Below are 27,729 nucleotides of genomic sequence, written 5' to 3'. Positions count from 1 at the left end.
GGAAATTTTTGCTAAGACCACTTATAAAAAAGGCACTGTGCTAGTTCTAACCTATCATTACAATATTATCTTAACACCTTTAGTGTTTTGTCAAGACAATGATCCAACACATACTTTTCTATTAATAAAAGTGATTTCCAACCGGCAGTGCAAGTGATCTCCACTTCAAGAAACAAGTCAACACATTTTTCTGAACACAAGAATTTAAATGAAACACTTCAATGTGTAACTGTTAACATCCTGAATGACAACATGGTGTTCATAAGGAGAAGTGTCTTGGACTTAAGAATAATGAGATTTGGGTTCTGCCTCTTTAATAGCAGTAAACAGTTTAAAAATCAGTCTTTAATACTTTCTCAAGTTCTTCTGTTTGCACAAAACATTAACTCTTGTCTTTTCATTTCTGTTGTTTCCATGTGCAAGTCCAAATATGCCATTCCATTTTCAAGACCTCTTGGATTATAATTACAAAGCAATTCTTAAAATGAAAGGCTCTTTATGCATCTTCAAATGAAAGTTTTCTGACCATCTCCCAGCTAGACTTCAGCAAGCAGATTTTTGATTCCAAATTAAAAAGCTGATGCAGTTTATGGATATCAAATACCAACAAAATCTTGAAATTATCCAGAATGCAGCCTTGTTGCTGATAACTCAAGTATGTCATTCCCCACCTCTGATTTTAGATACTTCTTAGATACTCAAATGGTTCTGTTATCAACTTTCCAGTGAAATACCTGATCATTTAGCTGAAACACAGATGGAAATATGCTTATTTCAGGTAAATAATTTCCAAAATACTTTCAGAAAATTCTTCAGTAAGTGAACACAAACTTTTGAAAGTTTTGGTTTATTTTATTTTTGGGGAGGAAGTGTGGTAGTATCTGTTGGCAGGTGGGGTTTTTTTAATAACCTTTAGAAGTCATTAAATAGCAGAAAAAAGAGAGCAACAGAGAGCAGAATATATAAGTGTGTTTCAGTACAATACTTCAACAAAGAAGAAAAATCACCTGTTGGGACAAAATCAAATAAACCTGACTTTAGGTTTAATTGTTTGATTCTGTTTCTGTAACTTAAGAGCTGCTTCTACAGACACATTACTTGGACCCAGGGAAGTTGGGAGCTTTTTTTAGAGGCAATGATCTTTTGGAAAGAGGTTTACTAAAAAGTCAAGTGTTTCATAGGTTGCCATAACAACAAAGTGTAACACTGAAAAGCCCCTTAATGACACATTCTTAACCAAAATCGGTGTATTAAGAATGGCTATCCTGGAGCTCTCAGCATGATAATTAAATACCTGCAAGGCAAAGGTACCAATTTTTTTCCCTACCTTATTCAGCCTGAAATAGAAATTACATCACTGCCCTTGTAGACTACAGGAAAGTCTGGCTATACTGACACAGAATTTGTCAACAATTGTGGATCAGAGTCACTTCAGTTGGTTTTAGGATCACCCAGGCCCAACACTCCATAACCTTAAAGTCTTTGACCAGATTAACTTGGGGTAGTGAGATTCTTTAATGTAAATCTAAATCCTATGACCTCTTCCATCACCCATCTTCTCAAGCTGCCATTTCTCCAGCTAAACACCACTATCAGCAGAGGTCAAGATTAGAAAGAAGCCTTTAGCTTTTAGATAGCCCAGGTCAAACCTCACCCAGGTTTTGAACAGAATGACAGCAAGATTGCTCAGAAAAATCAGCACAGGGAGAACCACTACTGAGAGCAAAGCAATAGGTGATACATTGAATCTACTGCTTGAAGCACAGAGACTGCTGTGTTTTGTGCTAGTTACAGCGGGGGTTTATCAAGTATGAGGCATAACAACAAAATGAGGGGTCAAAACTGCATGAAACCTCACAGTAGGTAGGTGTGGATATTACAGGGAATGATGCAATCTGCTGGCCAGCTGCAGACAGAAATGGGATTTTTTAAATCCCAAATGATTATTCCTACATTATAACCACACCAGGGCTGCCTAGTGGCTTGTCCATCAGCATCACTGCTGTCACATGAATTGGCAAAATGCTCCATTAACTCCTGCAGCTGTGTGAATACTAGACAGGCAATTGCCAAGGAAACACCAGAACATATGCTCACATGTCATTCTCCTCTTTATATCTAAGGTAACATGATATAAATGCAACACAAAATTCAGGAACAGTAACTGGTGGCTTAGGCAGGGCTCTAGGGAGAGAAGGCAGAGAGCACTGGGAAATGTATGCTAAAGTGATGAAAAGGGCTCGAGGCTCAATGGCTCTCAAAGGGCAGAAACAATGCAATTTAACAGAACAGCAGCTCCACAAGTTCAAAATTAATGAATCGACAGAAAAGTGAGCAAACAGTCTGTGGAGCTGACAGCTGAAGTGCTGAGATAGTCATCAAAAGTAGAAGCACTGGCTTAGCAATTTATCATGGAAAATGGAGCAGAATCATTCCCTTACAGCATATTTGACAAAAAACATAAGGCAGACATGTTGTTTGCCCAGATAATCTTACAGTCCAAATAATTTAAAATACTCTCCAACACAATCAGATCCCCATACAGAGATCACTGATGGACTGTGAAGTATTTGCTTTTGCCATGGAGCTGGTGCCTCAGTACTTCCAAACACCAAATTCCATTGCTTGCATAGTATTATAAACAGTTTTCTGCATAGAGAATTATCTGGTTCACTGGTTTTATTCTATCCCTGGTTGAATGAACAGATTTTTGACCAAAAAAAAAAAAAACCAGTAATACATTATCCCCATTGACTTTGACAGAAAGCTCCAATGGCCCCTATGGCCACAGACATTTCATCACCTACTGGAAGGACAAAAAATAAACCAACCTTAAGTAAGGTGGTCCACAAGCAACAAAAGAGAAATCTGAAGATACAACAACAACAAGAAAAGATGAAGCCAAAATTTAGCAAATTGAAGTGGGAAAGGCCTGAAAAAGCATACTGATGCCTTTTAATCTGAAGACTGACATGGAAAGGACCATTTTGATTTTCCAGTCTAGTGCCTGCAGTAATATGGCAATTGCATCAGAAATTCATATGGAGTTTTATTAAACATCCTCCTACCTTACAATTTTTACCTGAGATGATAACATAGCCTTTGCAAAAACCAAAATGAGCTGTTTTGTTAAAAACACCTGCTCCAGGAACCAGTCCCGTTTCATTAGGAATAATTCAGATCAAACACACCTTAATACTCCTTGTGCAAATTTTCTAAGCACCAAAAAAAACCCCAGAAATTGTTAATAAATACAATTTTATTCTACTTACAATTACGGATATTGTTCCAGTCAATTTTAGAAAAAAATGGATGGCAGCAAAGGTCCTCATAACCCAGCCTTTCCTTCTGCCCACAGAGCAGGCTCTGGATCAGGTCAAGAAAGTCACTGCTAACTTTTACATCCTCTGGGAACTTCAGAAATCTCTGCATTAGAAAGAAATGGATTTCTGCTCAGTAGGAAAACAGGCTCAGAACAGGAAGATTAAGTTTCATTATTCTGAGATATGTCAGGTACAAAGGATGAATATTTATAGCACACAAATAAAAGCATGGTGCATTTTATCCAAGTAGGCTTTTATATGCATTGACTGCAGTAAAGATAAGAACACAGGAACAACCATTCCCACCCAGGCTAATGGTGTCCCAGGTCAGCATCTTATGCTGAACAATGGCCAATGGCACACACAAATGGAAGAGTAAAACAAGACATTTCCCCAGAAAATTCTCACAAACTTCCAAAGGGTGGGTCATAGCATTTTTTGAATTGGGGATGATGACACCTGTCACAAAAAATAACTTGATACCTATAATACCTGTATAAATACAACACAGTGCATGGATTCCAAATATTTTATGAACATGACAAAGTAAGAGACATCCACAAACTTTTATGTAAAGCTGAGAAAAACAGCCTTTAGTTGCAGCCTTTTTACTTGAGAACAGGGAGGAAGATCTCTCTACCTGGAAGTTCATGATGTTATTGAAAGTTTTTGCAGAAGTGCCTTCAGTGAAGGGAGACCTTCCATAGATCATTTCATAGGCAATGACTCCAAGGGACCACCAGTCACACTCAGGGCCATAGGAGGCTTTGCCATCCCCTCCCAACCCTGTCAGCATCTCTGGTGCCATGTAGTCAGGTGTGCCCACAGGGAGCCTGGCATTTACCTGGGAGCAAAGATAAACCAAGTGAAATTACAACACTCTCTGTTCAATGGCATCTTGCTAATAAAATAAAGGTTTTATTTTCCCCCCCAGTCTTTTTTTATTTTTTTAAAAAGACATAATTTTCAGGCCTCCATGTGAATTTTGAGAAAGTAATTTTAACCAAAGCTGTTTAGCAAATAAGCACCAGGTTAAGGAAACTGCTGATAAACAAAGGGATTTGTTTGATATAAAAGAGTCAAATTATCAGAGCTAATTGCTACTACAAAGTACAAACTGCTAAAGTAGAAAAGTAGCATCCCAAAAAGCACAGAAATACTAAACTGATGTTTGTTTTAAACAGCAAACATACTCTGCTTCAACTGGTATTAACAGGGACATCATAGCTGAAATTTCAAAAATGGTCAAATTCAGACAGAATTATTTCCTGCCCTCATTACATTCCCTGTCATCCTTTTCACCTAGTGTTCATGATCAGCAAAGTACTAATATCTGAATTTCTGGACTGCTTAGAAAAGGTAATTCAGGAGCCAATGCTACAATCATTTTTGTACTGAGTGGCTTAAAGAATGAAACAAAACAGCAGGCAGGCTAACAAAAAAAACCTATGAGTGACTGAAGAGATAGTGTGGAGAAAAAATTTCAAAGGAAAACGCAATGCAGAGAAGCACTGAAAATGTAAGAGTAGGGAAAAACAGGATATTAAGAATCACATTACAAAGAAAATGTTATGGAAAAATAAAAACTGTAAAACAAGACAGAAATATGGTACAGAACTTCATGTTCTCACTTAGACACATTTAAATTTTAAAAATTTTCACTGGAAGCTGTGTGCAGTTACCAAAACTTACAAGCAACTTTTAAAACACTGCACTGATTTAGATTTGATGCAGTACTTTGTGGTGAGTGAAGCCCAGAATATTTAAATGCAACTCATTTTGATTGAGAGCTCCCCAATGTTCAAAGTTATGTGAACTTAGCTACAAAGGCATGATTTTCATTCCAACTATAAATCCATGTCCCTTTTAAACACAGCATTGAACAGCTCTAAGAACCTGTAGGAGTATGATTTTGTATCAGTGCAGCATCATGAGAAAGCAGACTTACCTTTACCTTTCTTGTGTATTAATATTTTAATAAGGAAATATGTGTCTGCTGAGGGCTGCAAAAGATACTTGAGTTCATGCTTGAAAAGCCATTCACAAATGGAAAAACACAGCTATGAATAGATTCCATAGTGGACAAGAAAGGCAGAAGAGAGAAGAGCAAGGTGTAATCAAAGAACAGATACCAAGTTAGTTTTCCTTTTTCAACTGGACTATGCAAACAAGCCCCAGACAAAGTTTAAATCCACATCATTACCGTTTTGTTTACTGTCATTTTGGCAGCTGACCCAAAGTCCACCAGTTTAATGTGTCCTGTTCTGTCAATAAGAACATTCTCTGGTTTGATATCCCTGTAGGCCAGAAGAAAGCAATCAGAACTTTTCCAGATCATTCCCTACTGGCACAACCAGATAACAGGATATCCTATTCAACTATACTCAACCACATGCATAAAGCCTTTCAAGGGGGAGTCTTTTTCCAAAAATTGCTCAGTTTCCAAGCAAATATGGAAGTATTACAGCTCTCCTTATTTCATGGAAGGTTAATAATTATTGACAGCAGATGAAAAGGGAAGGTGATTTTGCACCTTGACCACATCGTAACTGACTCACAGTCCAGTATTTTGTAGTTTTCTTCCTAAACTCCCTCACAACTTATTCTGTACATCTTCCAAATTCAGCCAGTGACCTTGCACTAGAAAGCCACAGCCCATGCTCTAAGTGCAGCCACTACAAGCTCTTGGAATATAATATACTTCCTAACATTTCCACACCCTCAGAATGGAATAGTTTTTTTAAATACCAGTATGATTGGAAAATGCACACAGTAACAGTCTCCAAGCCCTGAGAGAAAACTCTGTGATATTCAACTACTCCAACATCCTATACTGCCCTGTTCACCAATCAGCACACAACCATTTTTAACAATTACATTAATTCCCCATAGTATTTGGTGCCAAAAGCAGCAATCCATGGAAAATATTTAAGTTTTTTATAGTGCAACATTAAGGCTTCTTTTTACTGAGCCTCCAGAAAAATATATGTAACAATCCTTTCTTGATATTGGTCTGAACTTCACATCAAAGTTAATGCCCTGAGCTACAATTACAGTTGGGAGTCTGATTAATTTTCTAATTTTGTCCTCTGACACAGCATGTGAAATACTGACAGAGGACAGAATATAGAAGCACCCAAAGGAACCTTGACATACCGGTGGACATAACCCATCTGATGGACACTGTGAATGGCCAAAACCAACTCTGCAAGGTAAAACTGCACCATATTCTCATCCAGCTGGTCCTCATATCTGTTTAAGAGTGACAGCAAGTCCCCTCCAGGCTGATACTCCATAACCTACATATAATTTTAAAGGAACAGATATACAAGATATTCCATTCAATTCCCCAGTATGACACTGGGCATATATCAAACAGTGCAGTAAAATTTACAGAAAACAAGCACATTCCAACCATCACATTATTCTTTAATAAACCAACAACAATGGTGTTCAATAGAGGCGAAAATCAAAAACTAGGCATTACCAAGTAGAGATTTTTCTTGTCTTGAAATGCATACTGTAATTGTGGAATCCATGGACTGGTGCTCTGAGCTAATATGCTGCGTTCTTCCTCAAAAAATGACACCTACCAAAAAAGTGTTCAGTTACATCATGATGAGAAGGAGTGAGAATACATTAGAATTCCCTAGTTTTAGAAAAACTTGGCACACATCACAAAAAAATTACACAGAAATTATTAAATGCTGTTTCCTGAGCAAGTGCCATGTGAGGGTAGCACCATACTTTGCTTTCTTGTCAATCTGGGTCCTAGAAAGGGTAATTTTAGTTGGGCTCCATTTCTCCTAGCTACAAACAATGCTGAGGGATATCAGGAGCAACCTTAGTGCACCATGTATTGGGAACAACTGATGCAGATATTGTATAAATTCTGAGGTCTCTCATAGAGTACCTCTGTCCCACTTGTCATCTCATGTCAGCAAAGATTAACTTCTGTTTCTCACCAAACTATGAGAACAACCTCCATTATCCCTTTTTTAAGTTTCCAAGTAACACATTTCTCAAGCTAGCGAGAGGCTCTCCATAAAAATCCAGTCACCACAGTTTGCCTTCACACCCACTCCTGACATTCTACTTCGCTCTTTAAAATAAAATTTAAAAAAACTTAATGAATAGATTGTCTGAAAATTCAAACCATCTTCAACAAGATTAATACTGATTCAGTGTTTTCATCATCTGTTTTTCTTTTCTTATAATTAGAAGGGAAGCTCTTTACACCAAGGGCCATGTTTTGGTACCTGAGGATGGCACCTCACCCAACAGACCCATAGACTGTGACAGTGGCTTTTAAACACAGCAAAACTACAACACAAACTTATTGCTTCACTCAAATGTAGGATGAACTTTCTCAAGATATATTTTTAACTCAGTTCTAATAATAGTGACAGAAAGGAAGTGTTCAACAAATTGCAATTTATCCTCCTAGTCTCATAACAGAAAAAGATACATACGTGCTCCTGTGCCAGCAAGGACTCCTTGCTCATCACCTTCATGGCATAGACATCACCAGTGACTTTCTCTCTCACTACTTTGACATCTGCAAAGTGACCACAGCCAACCACACTCTTTACTTCAAAGTCCTTCACACTGGGTTGCAGTTCCTTTAGTTCAGCGATAGCCTCTGCATCTACAAAAATAAAATACTTATTTTTACATTTGGCAACTGGCATTTTATAAAAGAGACAACATCGAAAGTGGGGAATAAAATTAAAAAAGCTCCAGCAAACCGACACCAAAAAAATCCCAACATTCAGTTCCAGATTCTCAAGAAATGTTAAATCTTTCCAGAATATGCTTCTTAAAAATAACAGCATGCATCAGAACTAGAAAAAGACTGTATCAATGCAGAGTTAAGTCTGAAATATGGTACATACAAAAGGATCAGGAAATGCTAAGACAGTTCCCATGGCAACCATAATTCTGTCCCATTCATAACATCAGAGGCTGAGAACCTCTTTGGTTTCTAATTTCTTTCCAGCCATCCTTTATCAATACAAAGTATATTCTCTAAGCATGAAGGCTTTACCCAGCAAGTTCTAGTCCAGGGGCAGGGTTTGCTCCTCTGCCTGAGGGAGGCACCAGTCTATTGTCTAACAACCAACCAGAGGCATTTACTGCAGATATTCAGCTCAAGTTTTCCACTGACTAGTTCCAGCCAGCATGCACTGTGATTATCAGTCACTCACAGGAGATTGGTCTAAAATTCTTCAAACTAGCAGGAAATTACTGTCTGCTAATAATACCTACAAACCATTGGGTGGAATTAAAACAGGGGGCACAACATGTTACTTGAAATCAAATGTCTTTCTGCTACATCCTAATGGAAAAATTGATGGAAAATTTCTTTGCTCTTCCCCAAAAGGATTCTGGGCACATTATCAATAAAATATTTACTCCTTTAGGACCTGTACTTCTGAAGCACAGAAATTCTCTTTACAAGTTATGCATGCAGAACTTGGGTAACACATGGAATCCAAAGGGTATTTTGAAAGACCCAGGGATTACCAAGTTTCTCTCTCAAATCTTTTTTTCTCATAGTCACTATCCTGCTCTCAATGTCTGACATCCTTCTGTGGTGCACACTCAGACCTTAGCTGTAGCTACTACTCACTTTCCAAGAAAGTACCTCTCAAATATAAATACAGTACAGACTAAGAAGGAGGCACATTTGAGTCACAGCACTTCAAAAGCCACTTGCATTTGATCTTCTTGGACCTGAACAAATCCTTACCAAGATTGCCAAGATCCCCTTTGCAGAGTTGAGTCTGCCAACAAAAAATCAGATGCTCAAAGTCCTGGGTTACAATCAAAGCAACTAAAGCATACACTAACATCCAGATTCTTAAGAACTGTTTTATAAGGTGACACCTGAAAATTAGTCTAAACAAACTTACACTTCTTGACAAAGTTGCCAACATGTTTAATTTTCATTAAAGCAGGGTTTCTGCATTCTTCAAAAAGAACAAATAATGAATCAAGGATGCCTTCCCGGGAGAGAGGAGACATCTGCTGTTGAGTCACAAAGAGTGGCTTCCCCTGGAAAAAAAAAGCAGCAACAGCAGATGGAGTCTCAGACAACAATGAAAAGCCTCAAATCAATAACAGATGTATAGAGCAGATAATATATATCCATTTTAAAATCACTACTTCAGAAATTAGGCAAATGATACAGAAGTGTGAGGTAAATATATCAACTCACTATGTCTATCTGTAATAGCTGTTACAGGTATTTTTCTTGTAGACAAAGCAATCCTTTAATGTTACAAGCAACTAAACTACCAGTCTCAAGAAAGCTGTGATTCAAATTTTAACAATCTATATCCTCCTGATGACTCTGATCTGACTGGCCTTTTCCTTGACACTGCATCATGCAGGTCTTTTCATGGTTCAAACAACTGAAGAAATCAGCATCAACAGTAGCTCTGGAAGGAAAAGCTGTTGGACCTCATATGATGAAAAAGCAGCCCCTTAGGTAAAGTCATCTTGGGACAAACCCACAGCTCCTTCACTCATGAAAAACCTGAAGATTACAGGGCACAGAAAGCAATATTCCATCTTTAAGTGGAAAAATCTATCGGGCTAAAAAATCAGCAGATGCCCAAAACATAAGACCAGTTACTATCCACTGAATTTTGTGCAAAGCAGGTACACTTTGAACCTCACCTAGTTACCCCTTTCTTTTACCCCAAAGAATGACACAGGCATGGTTTCAGCACCCAACAAAGCAAAGCTGTATTATGAGATACTGGGGATCAGGACAAGGAAAAAACTGAGATCAGCTGCCCCCAAGCCAGATGTCACCTTCACCTGAAAGAGCAGATTTAGCCTAGACAGTCGGCTGGTGATGGGCTCCATCGGTCCAGCCTCGACCAAATTTCGGGCTCCACATTTAAACTTCAACATCTTTACAGCTTATCTCATAGAAACGAGCACCTGAAAAAGGGAACAGGGACATTCAGGAAGCACTTGACTAGCTGACTCTAAGCAAAAAACATGGATGAGAGGAGATGTAATTTAAGTGACATCTACTTTTCCTCGGGTACAAAATTTATAAGTTTAAACGCGCTTGGAGTGCCCCAGCAATCAAAATGGGGAGAAGCACAGAAGCAATTACATTGAAGAAGACCTTCGGAGACCATCCACTGAGCGAACCCCACGGTGCCGCCTTCCCCGTGGCACTCAGCGCCTCGGCCAGCCTTTGCCTAAACACCTCCAGGGACGGTGACCCCACCACCTCGCTGGGAGGGCGCGGAGCCCCCCAGACTCCGGAGGTTACAGCGGGCGGACCCGAGTCCCCCTCAGAGCTGCCCCATCTCAAGCCCCGGCTCCCCCTCAGAGCTGCCCCATCCCAAGCCCCGGCTCCCCCTCAGAGCTGCCCCATCCCAAGCCCCGGCTCCCCCTCAGAGCTGCCCCATCCCAAGCCCCGGGCCCTTCTCAGAGCTGCCCCATCCCAAGCTCCGTTCCCCCCTCAGCGCCACCCTGTTCCAAGCCGTTTTCCCCCCCCCTCAGGGTCGCCCCATTCCCGGAACCCCCCAGGTCCCCTCAATCCCCGCGCGCGCCCCGCTTTTACCGCCGCCAGCGTTTGAACGGCGCGGTGGGCGGGGCCTCATGACGTCACGTCTGGTACGGCGGCGCAAGCCAATCGCGGGCCGGCTGGGCCGGAAGCCCTGCCTGGGTGTGTCGGCGGCCCCGTGAGGGCGGGAGCGGCCGCGGACTCTGAGGGGACTCTGAGGGGACCTCGGTGCTGCGGGGCTTCGCCAGCTCCGGAGGGCGCACACGAGGGCCTTCGGATATCGCTGGTGTCGCTCTGCCCTCACGGGTGTGCTCTCGCCTGTCGTGTATTTCATGTCTTTTGTTTGTTTGTTTGTTTGTTTATCTTCCTGTGCCAAATCTTAAAAGGGAAAAATGACTCATTCCCGGTGGTTCTGAGTGGAGCTGGCTCAGTCCTACCCTAGACGTCATAGTTGGCAGCTGCTGCTGCCAGGTAGGGCAGCCAGAGGGGAAATGGAAAGGTTTTCAGAAGCTTTAAATTTCCTTCTGTAAAATGCTTGCCTGACCTTTATGACCCTTTCTGTACGGCCCTTTTATTCAGATGCAGAGTGATTAAAGTGAGGCACTGGTGAAAGACCTCCAGCTCGGCAACCCTGTGTCACTGACGCGTCACCAGAAGGTGCAGCGGGATGCAGGATGACCTTGTGTGAGGAGGGATCCGATGGATCCGTGCGGAGATATCCGTGGAGGACATCGGCAGGGAGCACTGCTGTGACCTGCAGACATCACAGGGATGCAAAACACAGCCCCTTGTTAGACAGTGTCTGGGCAAATTTCATCTGGTAACAGAAATCTCCATGACGTGGCCCTTAAAAATAATCGTGTTGCTGTGAGTGATATAAGATAGTTTGCTCTCTTACATTCATTTTAATGATGCTAATACTGGTTTGGCATCTTGCTGATCAAGTAATGCACTGATGGATTTATTACATTTGACTTCATACAAATCATTTTACAGATTTGTGCTTCCTTTCACCTCCCCCAGTCCACCCCTGGAACGCTGACATATTTGTAGTGTATTTCTCATCTGAAACTTACGTAGTTGGGTTCATTTCAAGTTACAAAGCCTGAAAGAGTTTTTAAAATCTAATTTATTGTCCACTACCTGCACTGCCAATTTGGTTTTGGACTCCACTCAGGACACCGTGACTGGCTGTGTCTCACCCACATCCGCATTTCCCAGGGAGATCAGCTCTTAAATAGAAATGCAGTAAAGAGCTTCCTGTGCATGAACTGGGCAATTGCCATGGTAGTGCATTTCAGAAAAATGCCACATCCTCCCCTGGTACTGGAGCCCTACCATGTCTAAAGGTGCTCTGCCCTAGATTTTGAACAAGTCTGCCATCCAAATAAGAGAACTTCAGGCTCCTCTGTCCAGCCCATCTCCTTAGCAAATATCATTAATCCCCTCTGTTTTAACTGCCAGAATTACTGTTAAATATCCCCACTGTTTCTAATTCCACTGGGGATATCACCATATCTGCACATCAGTTTGGATTTAGAAAATGGGGGCAGCAGAAGACCTGGGTTCTCCTGAGCAGCTCAGTTCTCTATTGTGTTCCAATCACAAGGTGTGGCTGATTCTCCTTCCCTCCTCTCTGCAGGGTGCTGTGGAACAGCTGATCCACACCCTGGGAAAGAAGGTGGCTCATTGAGGGTCTCATCTCATGTACATGAATGCTCCCCTTTCCCTTCAGAACATGAACACTGGCTCTGGTATCCCACACAATATCCTAGACTTAACCAGCCAGATGAGCTGCTTGGCTGGACCATGGGCCCAACAGGTTCAGCAATGGCATCACTTTACTGATTTACAGTAAATTAATTTATAAATAATTTTTCCAAATAAAGATTTTTTTTTTGACTGTTTGCAAGCAAAGAAGCTGGCTCTTAGAACCCTTTGGGACAGGTACAGTTTTCCTCACCATTTAGGTGAAGACTCAAGTCAGATTAGTTCCCTTTAAGAAGGCCTTTAAATGCATATTTTGCTAGAAGCAGCCATGTGATTCAAGATCACGTACTGGATTTTTCCTTCTTTGTTGCTCTGTAACAGACTTAGGTAAACAGGAAAGTCTAGCAGCAAAATGAAATAGTAGCATAAAAATGCAGTTGCACTAGAACTGTTATCAAATGCTAAGAAAACAACTGAAGTGGCAGATGAGGGGAGGAGAGGAGAGAGAGAAAAACTGCAGTTTCAGTGCTAACACCTCAGTACACATTTCTCCTGTCTCAGGTAAAAAAACAAAATACATACCTATTCAGAAGAACACATATATTTTGTTTAAGTTGGTGATCTGAAGTCTTCAGATCTGATGATTCCTTCCTATCCTTGATATTTTTATCAAGAGGAATCAGTGCACCAGTCCTTTGTAACAGCCAAATTATGTATCACTCCTTGAACTTGACAGCTGCTCCTGGGTACAACCTCACTTAACTGGAAGGAGCAGCAGCAGACTTGCAAGTGTACAAAGCAAGGACTTCTTCCTACTATTAAATTAATAGGTTGTTCAAAAGTGCAACAGAATAAATAGCACTGTGATTTTCCCTAAGCAGGTCCCAATATGGTGCTCAACATGTTTTGACATCTCACCATGCATTGAATTGGTTACCATCTGTTTGACATTATTTTATTATAAGAGATGGGGTTTCCCTTTGTTTCCTTGGCCCAAATTCTCCTCCCTCATGCTGCTGCATTGTGCTCCAAGGTGACTGTTCCCAGGATTGCTTGTCACAGTAACACCCTTCAGGCTTGCCTCAGGTCTAAGATACCCTGTAAATGTAGAAGTAAACGACCAGGCAGGCAGGTACTCCAGGTTTTTGCCAAGAGCCTGGTGCTCAGATCCTCATCCTAACTAACCTCACCATATTTTAATGGGCAGAGAGCTGCCAAGTCCCCCCCAACACCATCTGGCTGTGAACTTCTGTATTTACAGCAGCATTACTTGGAAATCTCTTCATCTGTGGAGCACTGAGCACTCGTGGCTGTTCCCAAGGTGCTAATGAATTTATATATGCTCAAAAAGCAATAAACAATGCTAAGAGCTGAGTATGACCAAAAACCTGGGGTTTTGTCCTACCTTGCAAATCTTTCCAGCTCTGTTCTTTCCAAATTGTGATGCTGCACATGCAGACGGGTCTGCAGCCAAGGCTCCCAGGGGATGTGGATGCCAGAAATAAATCATGCTCTTCAGCAAGGCCTTTACCATAGCTAATCTATATGTCAATCTATAATTCTATATGAAAACAAAATATGAATTTGCCTTTATCAGTTGTATCCCTTCCTCTAACTCACTAATATTTAAAAGAGGTTTTAATAAACCAAGCTCTTTCTTCAGCCCTAACCCAGATCACACCTGGGTTACCACTTCCTGTTTCAGAATAAAGGGTTTAACTTGGCTGACTCCAATGCTGTCATAAACCCTGCTAAGTGGAGCTCTCCCCACTGCTTAATGGGACCTAAATAATCCTTCCTTTCCTGACACATTTTGTTCCACTTTCTTTTCCCAAACTATCACAAAGTATCCAACCTGATATAATAGTCATGCACACTACAGAGGATAGAAATATTTTCAAAATGCAGATTTGGGAAGGAGAGTTATGTAAGTAAATTCCTTATCAAATATATGAAGGCAAAGAGAAATAATCACCAGGAAAACAATTACTTTGTCTTTCCTTCTGCAGTATTTTTAATTTCCTCCTGAGAATTTTTGGAAAAAGACCACTCTGCTGTCATCCTCCTGGGATAAGCAGAGAGGAAATGAAACTTCAAAAGACCTGAAAGGCTGTTTGGTGTTTCTTCCATAGACTTTCACTAGAAGGTAGGCACAGAGATAATATTCTTCAAGGTTTTTTGACTAACATATTAGAGGTCTTTTTTGTTTGTATTAGTAATATGCTAAAAATTGTATTATATAAGTGCTAATGTTCACTGGGGTTTTTTATGTCTTGCTTCTATTTTCTTTATATTTACAGTAGTAAAATCCATTAAAACAGTTTTTAAAACACAGGGCCTTCCTATTAGATATATAGTTGTCATCTCTTTTTTGATTTATTCATAAAAATGCAAACAGACATATGTGATGATGCTCTTCAGACCAAATCCCAGTTCTGAGGGTTCCTCATTCCAGCACACACTGCTCAGTTGTGACCACACTCTCCTAACACAGCCATATGTTGAATTTCCCTGTAAGCCAAAACATAATCATGATAAATTTCTGGTGTGACCAAAATGAAATAGTAACAGAATTGGGTCACTAAGAATCTTTCTTTATGTGCAAACTGAGCATTTAACCTCATGAAATTGAAGTGCTTTTTTTAAAGCTAATTGTCTTCTACTTTTTTTTTTTTTTTATGTTTAGCCTAAAACAAATCCCTCATTACTTTCCAGAGAAATAATTTATTAACTTGCAGATGCAGTGAAAAGCAAATGATATTTTAGATATCTCAGCTTCAGGCTTCCTTTGTGCTATCAGAGGAACATCCCTGATTCCACAAAAATTATTTTATAGAAAGCAATATATTAAACCTCACAATCTGTCAAGAGACATGAATATTGATGTGTTCACATTAACATCTCCTGGAGCTGCTGAAAACTACATTTGTCATGACTTAATGGGAATTACATGTTGCACAGCAACAGGTGACAGGAGCTTAATTAAAGCAAAACTGATAAAGTATCTGAGTCATTATAAAAAAATCTTTTGTTTTAAATGTCCTAAAGAACCACTTGCATGTTTTCATTGATGGGAAGGGAAGGCAACTCTGGTTTACAAGATAAAACCTAGAACAGGACAGGTGCTGCTTATCAGATGGCAACTGCATCTAACATAACACTCAATTACTCTGGAATTTAGATAGAATAATCATGTAAAAAGGGCCATATCCAGTTATATTTTATTCAGATTCCAAAAGAAAAAAGAACAGCAATACCTTTATGGTGAAGAGACAGAATTCTTTTGAGAGCACAACTAAACTTATTATTAAAATTTAATCATGTGTTAGTCTTAGGGTGAATTAATTCTAGATGTTCACAGCAGGATTCTTTTCTTTGCCTTAAATCAACAAATCCACAGAAAAGACAAATCCTTTCCTCAACTACAGCAATAATTTGCTTGTTTATGGGATTGGGCATCAGTGCACAGGTATTTTGTTACAAAAACATATACCATTAGATTGAAGTATCAAAATTAAGTATGAAAATAGATTAAACAAAATATGTCTGTAAAATGATGCCAGCTTTTTAAAAGAAAACAAACCCAGTCTTAAATAATTCTGATGATTTAAGATACAGAGGTAGACTTGGATTCTTTGTGTAATTGAACTTGAAATAAACTCTTTTTCCTTTGAAGATTTATTCCAAAAATTGCAGTTACCAATAATCTGTGCTCTGCAGCCCTACAGCATGGTGGGCAGTGTGAATAGGGTAAAAAAGCACAATAGTAGCACTTTGTGCAGGGTATAAATAAAAGCAGCAGATGAGGCAATGACAGTTTTAATGTCAAAGGACTCTTCCAGGTGAGACTAAAAGAAATTTGGATTTGATTGCCTGCCTATTTTTTAATCTGGAATCACGATTTTGGTACCTTATGGATTTTAGATGTTCTTGCTCTGAGTGGGTGTGTTCGTTCCTGTCCCGAGGAGCTCGGCAATGACAGCCTACATGTTACTTTATTTAATTCTTCTAGAATTAGTTCTATAATGTTTGCTTGGAGGCCAGGAGATATTTTACAGTGAGTATGGTGGGATTCTCATTTTTAAACAGCTTTTCCATGTTAAGAATTGTGATGAATACGTGATTAAGAAATAACACTGACAAACAATGAAGTAATTTAAGGTTCATAAAGGAAGTGAATGACAATTTCTGGCTGCTTTGGAGGTCACTGCATGGTGAATGCTTTTTTTGGAGTGCTCTTCACCATTTCTCATGGTGATTGGCCTGGCTCACATTGTTTTTTCACACTTTTAAATTTCCTTTACTACCTGGAAAGAAAAGGCTCCAAAACCCAGTATATTCTTCCTCCAAAAAAAAAAAAAAAAAAAATTGAGAAGGTGGGAAGTTGTTGCAATGGTGCAATGCTTATGGTCTGCCAAGGAATTGCATTTTGCCATTTTTAGCCAAAGGCTGGATACAAAAATACAAATCTTGAAAGAGGAATGGAAATTCCATGTGAAAGACTTTCTGTGGAATAAACATTTCCTGAATAAAAAATGGCTTTAGGCTTCTTTTTCCCCCTGTGTTTTTAAAGTACTGCAGGTCAACTTTTGTTTTGAAAATAACTTTTAAATGAAAGGTGGGTTTATGCTACTATTTCAAATTCCTTTGAATTATAGAGGTATTAAGGTAGAATATTTTCTTCTTTCTATTCTTCTGACCACTTAGCCCTCCGGTTTTCCTCAGAGCAATGGATCTTGTGCATTGCTTCTCTGAAATGTGAAATGGATCAGATGCAGCATTAATGAGTTCTGCTAGTGGATGAGAACAATTAGTATCAATTAGTCCCTTGGAAATGAGGGGAAGGTGCAGACTTGGCACACCCCACATCTTAAAGCTTTTAAGCATGAAGCAGAAAGTAGTCAGCTTTTCATATCAAAGGGCTATCAATAAAAGACTAACAGCCAACCCCAAAATGACAAAAAACAACAATAACTAAAATAAATATTTTTTAAATTTATCTTAAGTAATTGTTATTTGTTAACAACCAGCTACCACTTAAAATCCTCCAGAAAACAGCATTTAAATCAGTGGAGGAGTCTGGATTCTGCATCAACCTATTCCTCCATGAACAAATACTACAAAATAAAGATTATTTAGAATACAAGATGCTGGAATAAAAGAGATTTGCACACAGGCTGCATAGTTTGTTGCACCTCTTTCTTCTCTACGTTCCCCTGGCTTTCATTCTGATGCCTTTCAGTACCCCAGCCTCAAAAGATAATGGATCATCTAGTTCCTGTGAATAAGAACTGCTACTTCTCTCTTGAAGAGGGTTCTTTAAATCCTACTTGTTTTTTGGAATTCAGCTCCAAACTGAGCCAGAGGCACAGCCAGGAAATGCTGGCAGTGGTGTTCAACAGCTGTGTAGAGTCTGCAAAAGTCTTCCCCCCTTATATGTAGCCTCTAGGGGCAAAAAAATGCTATTCCACATTCAGAAATATCCAATGAAGAGGCTGATCCAAGGTAATTATAAACAGTGAAGGTGCAGGAGCAAGACTGCCTCCCCCTGTCATTGCCTGCCCAGCTGTGGTGTGAGAGAAGGACACACAGCCCCCACTGCATCATTCAGCAGTACCAACACATCAGAAAATGGCAACTCCTAAATAGCATTTTTCTTTTCATGCCTACCAAGTCATTTGTAAAGGGCCATTTCTGCCCAAGCTGCATATAAATCCTAGGTTGTTAGTGGATTGCTGCTCTCTGGCTTCTCTGCACAGAGCTCTGTGCCAAAACCAGGGCTCTGCAGGACCTCAGCCATAAAGAAGAGAATGATCAATAAGCCTGGGCAGCTCTGTGACGCTCTGTGACAGATTTGCACTGCCTCTACGGCTGTATCTGAATTTAGACAAAAATAGTGAACAGCGCAGTTGCAAGGGAAAAGAAGTCATCTGCTTCTTATCTAATGTGTAATTCAAAAATTCCTGTAATTGATCTTCATTGACAGTTTTTGCAAGCTCACTCACCCACACTGCACATATTGTGCTTCCTGACATAATTCCCGACATAGATGATGATATTTCAACAGAGGAAGCTTGTTAAATCAGGTCAAACAAAATAAGGAATTAGAATGTGCTGCAAGTCCTTGCAGCTGTCTGTCTTCTCACTCTTTTCCCTTATTCCCACCAAAAAAAATACAAAACAAAACAAAGAAAACCCACAAAACAACAAAAACAAAATGCACAAAAACCAATACAAAACTGATTTCCGAATACTGGTAATTTTGTAATGGGCTAAAAATACAAAATTCAGCTTTGTTAAATGTTGATAGGCTTCTGAATTAAAATTCATTCTTTTCTCCCAAGATGCTGGACTATTACTGTTGATCAGACATAACTGCCAGTCTTTTATTGCTTCCACATGGTTTAATTGTCCCTGGAAGTGTCATATATATTCTAATGATCTGCTGAATTAAAAGAATTCTAAATTGGTTCCCAGTTGATGAGATGGTGTTTCTGAGATAGGACAATAAAGGGCATTTTCTCTCACAGACAAACACAAAAATTCAGGAGGTGATAATGGGTCCTCAGGTGTCTGAAAGAGCAATACATAATTTCAGACCAACACAAACAATAGATGCATTTTCCATTTACAATGACTGTAAATAAAGAGGAACATAATGTTTCTGTTTTATAAACACAATCAGTGGCCTAAGCAGCATTCTCCAATTACTCAAAATGCTCTTATTCTTCAAAAACTGAGATAGAGGAAGCGTTCAACAGACCAACAACTAATAGATACAATTAATGGTAGGAGAAGTCCAGAGAAGTTCAATAGAAGCATGTTAGAATAATAGATACAAAAGGCCAGCACAGGGGAACCCTCTTTTAATTTCTATAAATAGAACTCCAGCTTTTAAAATAAAACATTTGAAGAGCAGAGGCACTTTTCAATAGAAGTAGATTCTTTTATTCCAGATTCTTTTTCCAACTCTAGGTGCTAATTCTATAGCAGTTGAGAGATGATTCCCCTAAATCACCTCCCTGACCCACAGTCCTTTCCCCCATTGGCTGGAGGTGGCTCTTTAGGCTGTGCTGCTGAATGATTTTCCAATTTCTGGTGGCTATAGCACTGCAGGTTATTTATGCTACAACTTATTGAGCTGAAAAGTCATCAGGAGAGAAAGAGAAGCAACCAAGGGTGACGCATGTGCAGACACACTAAAAATAACAGTAAGCTCTTACCTTTCATGCACACAGCAAGTTCCCAGGAGGCTTCTGCATTGGACAGCAATGTTGGTGTGCTTCAAAAAGTGAGACAATATTTTCTGAACTCTGCAGCCATATCATGTTATGTGCAAGCATCTCCTTTTCCCCACTAAGTAAGTTCTGAAACACTCAAAAAACAAAAACACTTGAAGGGCAAACCCATAAATGTTTCAGCTAGTTGTGTATAGGTTTGGAGTTAAATAACTGGAGTAAAACTGACACAGTGTGTATTTTATACTGAGTAGCACAAAACTGACCCAGGGAGTAGCAAGGATTATGAGGCAGACTGTGGAATGGGAAGCCATGCAGGCCCTTCTGCAAGGATATTCAATAATGGAATGTTTGGAAGGTAGTTGCTGCCTTTGTTTTTTGGCCTTCGCTGAAATGCCTTCACTGAAATGTAAGTGTAAATTTGGGGAAGCAAAACTCATCTATCTATAAGATGGCTTTATATGAAAACAGTGAGGGAAAATAAAACCTAAATTCTTCACATAAGGCTACATCTGACACTGACCTTAAAGAGGATTACTAAAATAGGCAAAACCATGTTTATTTAAACTAAGATATACTTTTGATATCAAAGTGTTGCTGAAAGAAACCAGATATCCAAATAAGTGGCAAGCTAGCCCACAGCACTGAAATAATGCAGAAAATATGATTTTTGATTACTTTTCCCTTCCTGCTCAACAAAGCTGATATCATGTCATTCTAGGCAGGCAAAAGTGTGGAGCTTTATAAAATAACCTGATCTCCAAGAGAGAGGAGAATCACAGACCAAGGGGCATTCAGCCAAACCCAGAGCCTGGATTGCTGTGGATTTTATCAGTCTCTACATCCAGGATGAAAGGCTATTGAGTAAGAAAAATATGCACCCAATCTTCATATCTTTTGACAACAGCATGTCAGCATATTCATTGATCCCAATTAAGAGTATCTGGCTTCCTTTTTGTCACATCACTGCCTTCACATACCCCATGGGAGACATTGGCTGTGAACTCACACCAAGGCTGCACTAAATGTTCATAAATGTCATTCCCAATGCAACTGAGCTCACCCTGCCCCTACAGGCATGGAATGCTGTACAGCAAAAAGCAAAAATGGGAAACAAGAATAGAAGGCACTTTATTAAGGTAATGTTCAGATCTAAATTTCACCCCCATTTAGATAATGTGTGGGTGAATATTAGATTTAAGCAGTTAGCTTAATGCTGAATATTTTAGTGACAAATATGGTCTGTGCACTTCCTAAAATGTCTAGAAGTATGCAAAGCAATAATATGGGAAAGGCAGGATAGAAAGAGAAAGGAAACTTTTAATCTTAAGGTTTATTTTTAGGTGATCTATTGAATGAAGGTTTGGCTTTTCCTTAGAACACCCACACCCCTGCAGCAGAGCAAAGATTCTGATGAATGTGATACCCAGAGTATCACAGCTTTCTCCATGGTTGTTTTTTTCATATAATGTAGTCAGTTAATTAGATCTCCTCTGATCAATCACTGAATTACAGCTTCAAAAGGCATTATGATATGATGAGAGTGCCTCACAGCAGTTAAACACTTTGATTTTTCTGTCCTAACACATTTACAACTGATGTCAACTAGGTCCTCCCAGCAGGAATAAAGAAAAATTTTTTAAAATTACAAGAATAATTTATCTCACTATTTAAAATTTTTAAAAAATTACTGTAAAGTGGACCAGTAAAATTACTGTAATATGGATTCATTCTCTCCATTGGTCCTTTCTAGTATTTAATCTCTTTCATGTTTTCCATGTTCCTTATGTTTTGATCTCAAGCCCTCTAGAGCTTCAACCTTCTCTCTTGCTCTTGTTCTATTCAGCTGTTTTATCCTATCATTGTTATTTATCTGTGAATTCTGCTGTCCTACAGCAGCTCCTTCCTTGATCCTTGGGAGTTTGACTCAAAAACCAAAGCAGTGTAGCCATTGCAAAGAGATATTGACAGGAACTCTTGTTTTCCTTTTGTGACTTGGCTCTTGAAGAGAAACTGTGATCTAAAGGTTACAGCTGTAGGTCTCAACTTGATCATGAGATTTGCATGCCTTGGCGTTGGGGACTGTTGGCAAGTTACTGCCTTGGCTTCTACTCATCCTTCTGTGAAAGGGAAACAGGGATTAGGATTACAGGATAATGTCACCCCAAGAGTTGCCTCATTATGGTTTCTGTGGAGAGCTTTGAACTCCTTGGAAAGCAGACAGTACAGGGAGGGGTGGTGTGTAGGTAGGGGAAAGGTCTGGTTTTGCTTCCCCTCCAAAAGCAGGTGCCATGTGCCACATCCAGGGATCTTTGCACAGTGCTGTACAGAGTTGTTATGTTTGCAGTAAAACAAGAAACTAAAGAAGCTTTTGACGTCCTGCTTTTGTTTGTGATTCAAGTCCCCAAATGGGGCAAAAAAGATACATTGGTTTTCTGAGCAGAGCAAGTGATGGAAAATAATCTACTTTCTAATCCTACAGAAATAGTTTTGCCAGATGAAAACTGTTCTGCCATTGCCTTTCCAATAGAGTAGTGCAGTCTGCAAGTAATTAAACAGCAGAAAGCAATACCCATAATTCAACAGTATGTCTTAGCTGTTATTTGGCAATTCTTTTTCTCTTGAAAACTCCTATACATAAGGTGAGCTTAAAATGGAAATCACTCATAGCAGGTTTCATTTCATTGTGAATTGTTCTCATACACCAATATGTAACCACATTTGTAAGGAACCCAAATCTTTTCCTGCCAGTTGAAGCTGTCCTGCACTCTTACAAAGTCTGCTGTTTTGAATCTGAATACCTGCTACGTGGGCAGCAGACCCCAGGAAGATGATACACCAGTCTGGCAACTCGCCATTCTATGAAACAGAAGGATGCTGACAAAACTGAAGGGGATTTAGAAACCAGCAACTAGCATGAGAAGACACAGGATTTTCATTTTTCTGGAGAAATCAAGACTTGGCTATTTTTATAGCAAGGTTTACTGCCTCCCAGATTAAACCCCGCTACTCAGGGAAACATATTATCATCTGGAGACTGGTACTTGCAGATCTCCCCATGGCCAGGCTGACACAGCAAAGACAGATTTCCTGGTGCCTCCACAGCTAAGAGGAGGAGATGTTATTGCCCTGACAGTGCAGAGCACTCCTGGGGCCCAGGGAGACTGTGTGCCCCCTGTCCTGTGAGCTGAACATATAAAAGGTGACAATGTTCTTTTTAGTAACTCAGCTGTTAAAAAGAACCAGAAGAAAACTCAGTTTGAAAGCATGAAAAAAGAGAAAGATGCTGGGGAATAGCACTGACTACCTCAAGCTAATGCAGGATTCCTCATCCATGTAGAATAAGCTTTAGCTCACCAGGAGCAACTTAATTACTTCTGTTCAATGGTTTTCCACCCACATGTTTATCTAGTTCGTGCTCTTGGAAAGTGCTGAGGAAACAGCTCTGGGCATGAAAGGGGATTACTCTCACTGGTAATGGGTGCTGCAAGAGCTCCTCTGAAAGCTTCTGTGCTGCACATACCCAGGATGCCTCCCCCTGGGCAGGATGGTCTGGCTCCTAATGATGTGACAACAGAGCAGATCCTGCAGGGACATGAAGGTGCTGATATTTGCACCAAGGAGTTAACAGCACTAAGGATTAGTAATTACACAAATAAGTATACAGCTAATGAAAACCCCTGTTATCCTGTACTTTTTACTTTAAAATTTCTTGTTCCCAAGAAGTGAATCAGGCCTCTCTTCAGATAATTTATAGAATATCAGTTTCCATAACAACATAATTGCTCAATGAAGCAAAAATACCTGGCAGAGTTGCCATTATTGTGAAATAATTGACCACAACAGTGAGTGAAAGAGGCTGCATTAAATCCCACCATTGCTTTGTGTCAACATGGCCAATTACAATCCAGTAATGCCAGATCAAAGACCAGCATTCCTAAAACAAGTCATTACAAATCACAGCATATCCCTAAGAAGCAGAGTGAGAGCATAGTGAACAAGTATTTTTCCCGACAACAAAGCACAAAGTCAAGTCCAATCATTTAATGGTTGCAGAACTCCATGGCCCACACCATGACAGGTAATTTTAGGACCTAAGGGTTTGCTGTAAAGACATACAAGCAATAACAGCTCTCTCAGTTTGTGCCTTAATATAGGCAAAGGCTACTTTTTAGTTCTTAATAGGAGTGTTTGTTCCACAAAGGCTTGGCAAACATTGTCATGGGGTAAGATTCAAGAAGGAGAACTCACACCAACTGCTGAAAACACCTAGTTCATTAAAAAAACACAGCACCAGTCTAGATGTAGATGTACATCTCCCATGGAACCATTACATCTTTACTCTTCCTGTGGGCTGCAGAAGTAACCAGCCCATAGCTGGATTTGTGTGGGAGCACTCAGACCCAACACCTCTCACATGAGTGTTCAATGCCACCCTGTACATCCCCAGCCCAGCTCTCCTCTGCACCCTGTTGTGCTCACCATGCCTGAGATATTTTCTGTTTCTCTGCAGCTTCTCCAGCAGCTCTGAGTAGCTCCAGCAGTGTGTCACATGCTGCCAAAGGCACACTGCAATCCCAGCAGCTGGCACAAGGGTGTGAGGATGGGAGCGGAGCCCTCTTGGCATAAGTGTTGGAAGGTCTTCCCACTAAGAAGGAATCAACCTGGATCCTGTGTCCAGACTCTCCCTGGATCATGGTAAGCCAAGAAGGAGCCTCAGGTGCAAGGCAGCATGTGTGTCAGATCAGGGCCAGCTGTGAACCAAAGCCAAATTGTTGGTGGGGTACCCCAAACAGATCAAGCTGGCCTGAAGTATTGGCCATGCAACTCCTCCAGGTCTAGAGTAGTTCTGCTTGTTCCCAGCACTGTCAGCTTTGTTTTGGAGAGACTGTTACAGAATGCTTCCAAACTTCACAATTCACAGAGACTAACACCTATAGTACAAAATAGTTACATCTCTAACTCCTATGTTCCATATTACAAGTCAAACTATTCCCCTGTTCTTTTCCCTGTGCACCCCTTACACAGAGGCAGGGTGAGCACAGCATGGTGTTGGTTCTGTCCTTGGGCACTCCTGAGTCATCCATGCTTTACCCCCTTAGCAGTCAAGGGATGTTTCCCCTGACTTCAATGCCATGAGTCACCATGGTGGATGAGTGGTCTTTCTGTTCTACTTGATGTGATATTGATAACCCTGGGAGAAAACAAACTTGTCAGAAACTGTGTGGAGAATACTAAGCCTTGAGAAAAATCAGGATGTTTTTTTATTTTACTACATCTCGCTAGGCTAACACTCATAACAACTTTCTTTCCCTTCTTAAAACTTTTCCAAAGTTTAACAATAAATCTCTGTTTTTTTCACCCTTACCAAGCTCTGCAAATACACCTTCCCATCCTGTATTTCCTCTACTCAGCATCAGGGAAAAGTTGGGCACACACATAGTGGATAGCTTTGGACATTACAGAAGCAAAAAGAAAGAAAGGTCACACATGAGTCTTATCTCTGGCTTTACAGTTCTGGCCTGTTTTGCAAGCAAGACACAGATGTCCTTTAATTATTCATTTCGGTAACTGCAAACTCTCTGAGGCTGCCTGCACCTCTTTCAGCAGAGGAGGCTGTGGCTGTAACACCTCGGCACAGAGGTACACAAACAACCAGAAAAAGTAAGATATTTGTCAGAAATTAAGTGCAGAAAAACAGAGAGAAAAATAAAGTAATTCATCATTCAGAAAGGGGGGAGTGGGGCAGGGAGGGAGAAAGAATGGCAAAAGAAACCTGATAGCTTGTGTTGCCTCCCCTGGAAGTCTGTCAGCCCACTGGCAGGAAGATTAAGGATGTTGATAGGAATTCCTTTCTCACCACAGTCGGCTTTAAAAGCACAGGACAATAACCTACTTTTACAGGTCTGGCTGTGGCTTTCCCACAACACATCTTTTTCTCCCCTTACTCTAAACAAAAAAGGATGATCCCTTGCTGTGCCTGTTATCTGAGTGCTGCCCTTACAGCTGAGGTGAAGGTATTGATTGAAGCACTTGGACATTTATTGGATTTGCAGCTTTTCTGATGTGTGAAAAATGCTTTGTCCTGCTCAAGTCATACAGTCCTACATTCTCCAGCATTTGTTGGTGTAACCACCAAAGGTCCAGACCCTCTGCCACACTTCCTTTGTGAACAATCCAACCAGTGAAATCCCTGCAAGGCAGAATACAGATTTCAAAGCATCAGATTTAACAATATACTTGACACTGGGCTTGAAGAGCCTGCACAGCTTAGAGTTCACCTCCCCTTGACCCTCTGGGAAGGACAATACCCACTGCTGTATCCACAGCTTAAGCTGGATTGCCTGTTTCAGTATCTTGCTCTTTTAGGAACCTGTTTAGCAGGAGGAATTTGCACTGGCATGTTGCCCTGGATGGCTGACTGAATCAAGTTCTCCAACCCTCCCCATGGCTTGTTTACTGGATTCAGTACTTGTGGAATGGGGAAAAGCAAGAAGGAAAAAAAAATTGCTTAGAGGCAAGGTCAGTGCCACCCTTTTGATCCATTAAGAATAGAACCTTTTGCTTTCTAGTTTATACAGATCTGCAAGATTTTGATCTGAGCAAGGAAAGAATGATTGACCCTCTTACAAAGACTCTTACACCACTCTCTTACACCTATGTTTTATTTTCACCCTTGTTTGCTAATATCACAAAGAAGGCAATGTGTCCTGGGCAAAGTGACATTTCTGTGCTCTGATGACATCACTGGCATCAGTCACTTGCTCTTGACTCTCTGTGTGCTTGAGTCAGTCTGGCCTTTTTGCATTTTCAGAAAGGGCCATCCCTGGAGTGATTTCCAGGCTGAAATATCACTTGTTCTGTACACACAGGAACCTTCTGTGTTGCAACAGCCTCAGCTCTTGAAATGCCTGATCTAAATCTCCACAAGAGCTACTCACTATTGCAGTACCTGAGGAGTGAAGTGTCACATCAGCATTCAGCAGTGCAATTAAAACAAAACAACCTCATGTTTGACTTGTTTCCAATAACTGGTTCTTCCATTTTCTGAATTGAGGCTCTCCAAGGATATAACCAAGTTGAATCAGGGCAAGAAAAGCAGAAATGGGAGTTGTGTGTCCACTTACAGGCAGCAACTGTCACAGCTCTCAGCTGAAATGCATTTTAGGATCCTAATAGATAATGCCACCATTTCATTGTAAAGAAACTGCATTGTTATTTTCCTAACAGTTTTTCATAGGTATTTGATTGGGATGACACATACAAAATAAAATACTGATAAAGTAGCATACAAAGGAGTTTTAGAAGCAGTAACATACCATATTTCTAAAAAGCCAAACCAATAATTAAATTCACAGGACAATGGATTTTTAAATTTTTTTAACTGGAAGTCAATAATATGTGCTATAAACAAAGCTTTAATCCAGGGTTGCTCCAGATAACACAGTTATGTTTTGCAGTCAATAGTCCCCAAAAGAACATTAAGCTTGTAGAGAGGCCTGACTAAGATGGTGGCATATTTACAATACATTTCACTGATTTATATGTGTTTTTCCCTCTCCATTCAAGCAATAGATTTTCTTCATCCCTCTCCTAACAGATGCAGCAATGGGGTTTGTTTCAGGCTTTGTTTGGGAGATTAAAACCATCTCAGTATAATCTCTTTTTGTTTTATACACTGAAGGAAGCATTAGAGATGAAAATTGATGCCACAATGGATTTCATTAATCACACCAGGAGGCTTGGTCTGCTGTAGTACGCACTTCCAGCAGAAGGTGCTCACAATCAGTTTAAATATTAAACGCCCTCCTGTGTTTAAATAGAGATGATCAAATCTGTGCAATCACAGCTCCTCTTGGGACAGGGGTTCTTTTAAAAGGGCCAATATTGTCCAAACCATCTCACCTTATGGTCAATCCCTCTT

General features: G+C 40.2%; 1 protein-coding gene across 7 annotated transcripts in view; it reads right to left on the bottom strand.

The window, feature by feature from the left end:
• The window catches only part of CIT (citron rho-interacting serine/threonine kinase), a 69,334-nt gene extending 58,368 nt beyond the window's left edge, over positions 1-10,966 (bottom strand). For 5 of the 7 annotated variants that reach the window (XM_018916492.3, XM_050980530.1, XM_050980533.1 and 2 more), the window contains exons 1-9: positions 10,459-10,676; positions 10,152-10,277; positions 9,239-9,380; positions 7,796-7,971; positions 6,811-6,912; positions 6,480-6,622; positions 5,527-5,620; positions 3,964-4,167; positions 3,273-3,426 (exon numbers count right to left, since the gene is read on the bottom strand). In XM_018916492.3, coding sequence (XP_018772037.1) covers positions 3,273-3,426; positions 3,964-4,167; positions 5,527-5,620; positions 6,480-6,622; positions 6,811-6,912; positions 7,796-7,971; positions 9,239-9,380; positions 10,152-10,247 — 1,111 coding nt within the window. In that variant the 5' untranslated portion in view covers positions 10,248-10,277; positions 10,459-10,676. Of the gene's footprint in view, positions 1-3,272; positions 3,427-3,963; positions 4,168-5,526; positions 5,621-6,479; positions 6,623-6,810; positions 6,913-7,795; positions 7,972-9,238; positions 9,381-10,151; positions 10,278-10,458; positions 10,678-10,914 lie in introns of those variants that run through there. The other 2 variants (XM_030231048.2, XM_050980532.1) reach the window with 2 other exon arrangements.
• Between the last annotated feature and the right edge of the window lie 16,763 nt (positions 10,967-27,729).

The sequence above is a fragment of the Serinus canaria genome, chromosome 15 (genome assembly GCF_022539315.1).
Source record: "Serinus canaria isolate serCan28SL12 chromosome 15, serCan2020, whole genome shotgun sequence".
NCBI classification, from domain to species: Eukaryota; Metazoa; Chordata; class Aves; order Passeriformes; family Fringillidae; genus Serinus; species Serinus canaria.
This window is presented reverse-complemented; position numbering and strand designations above follow the sequence as displayed.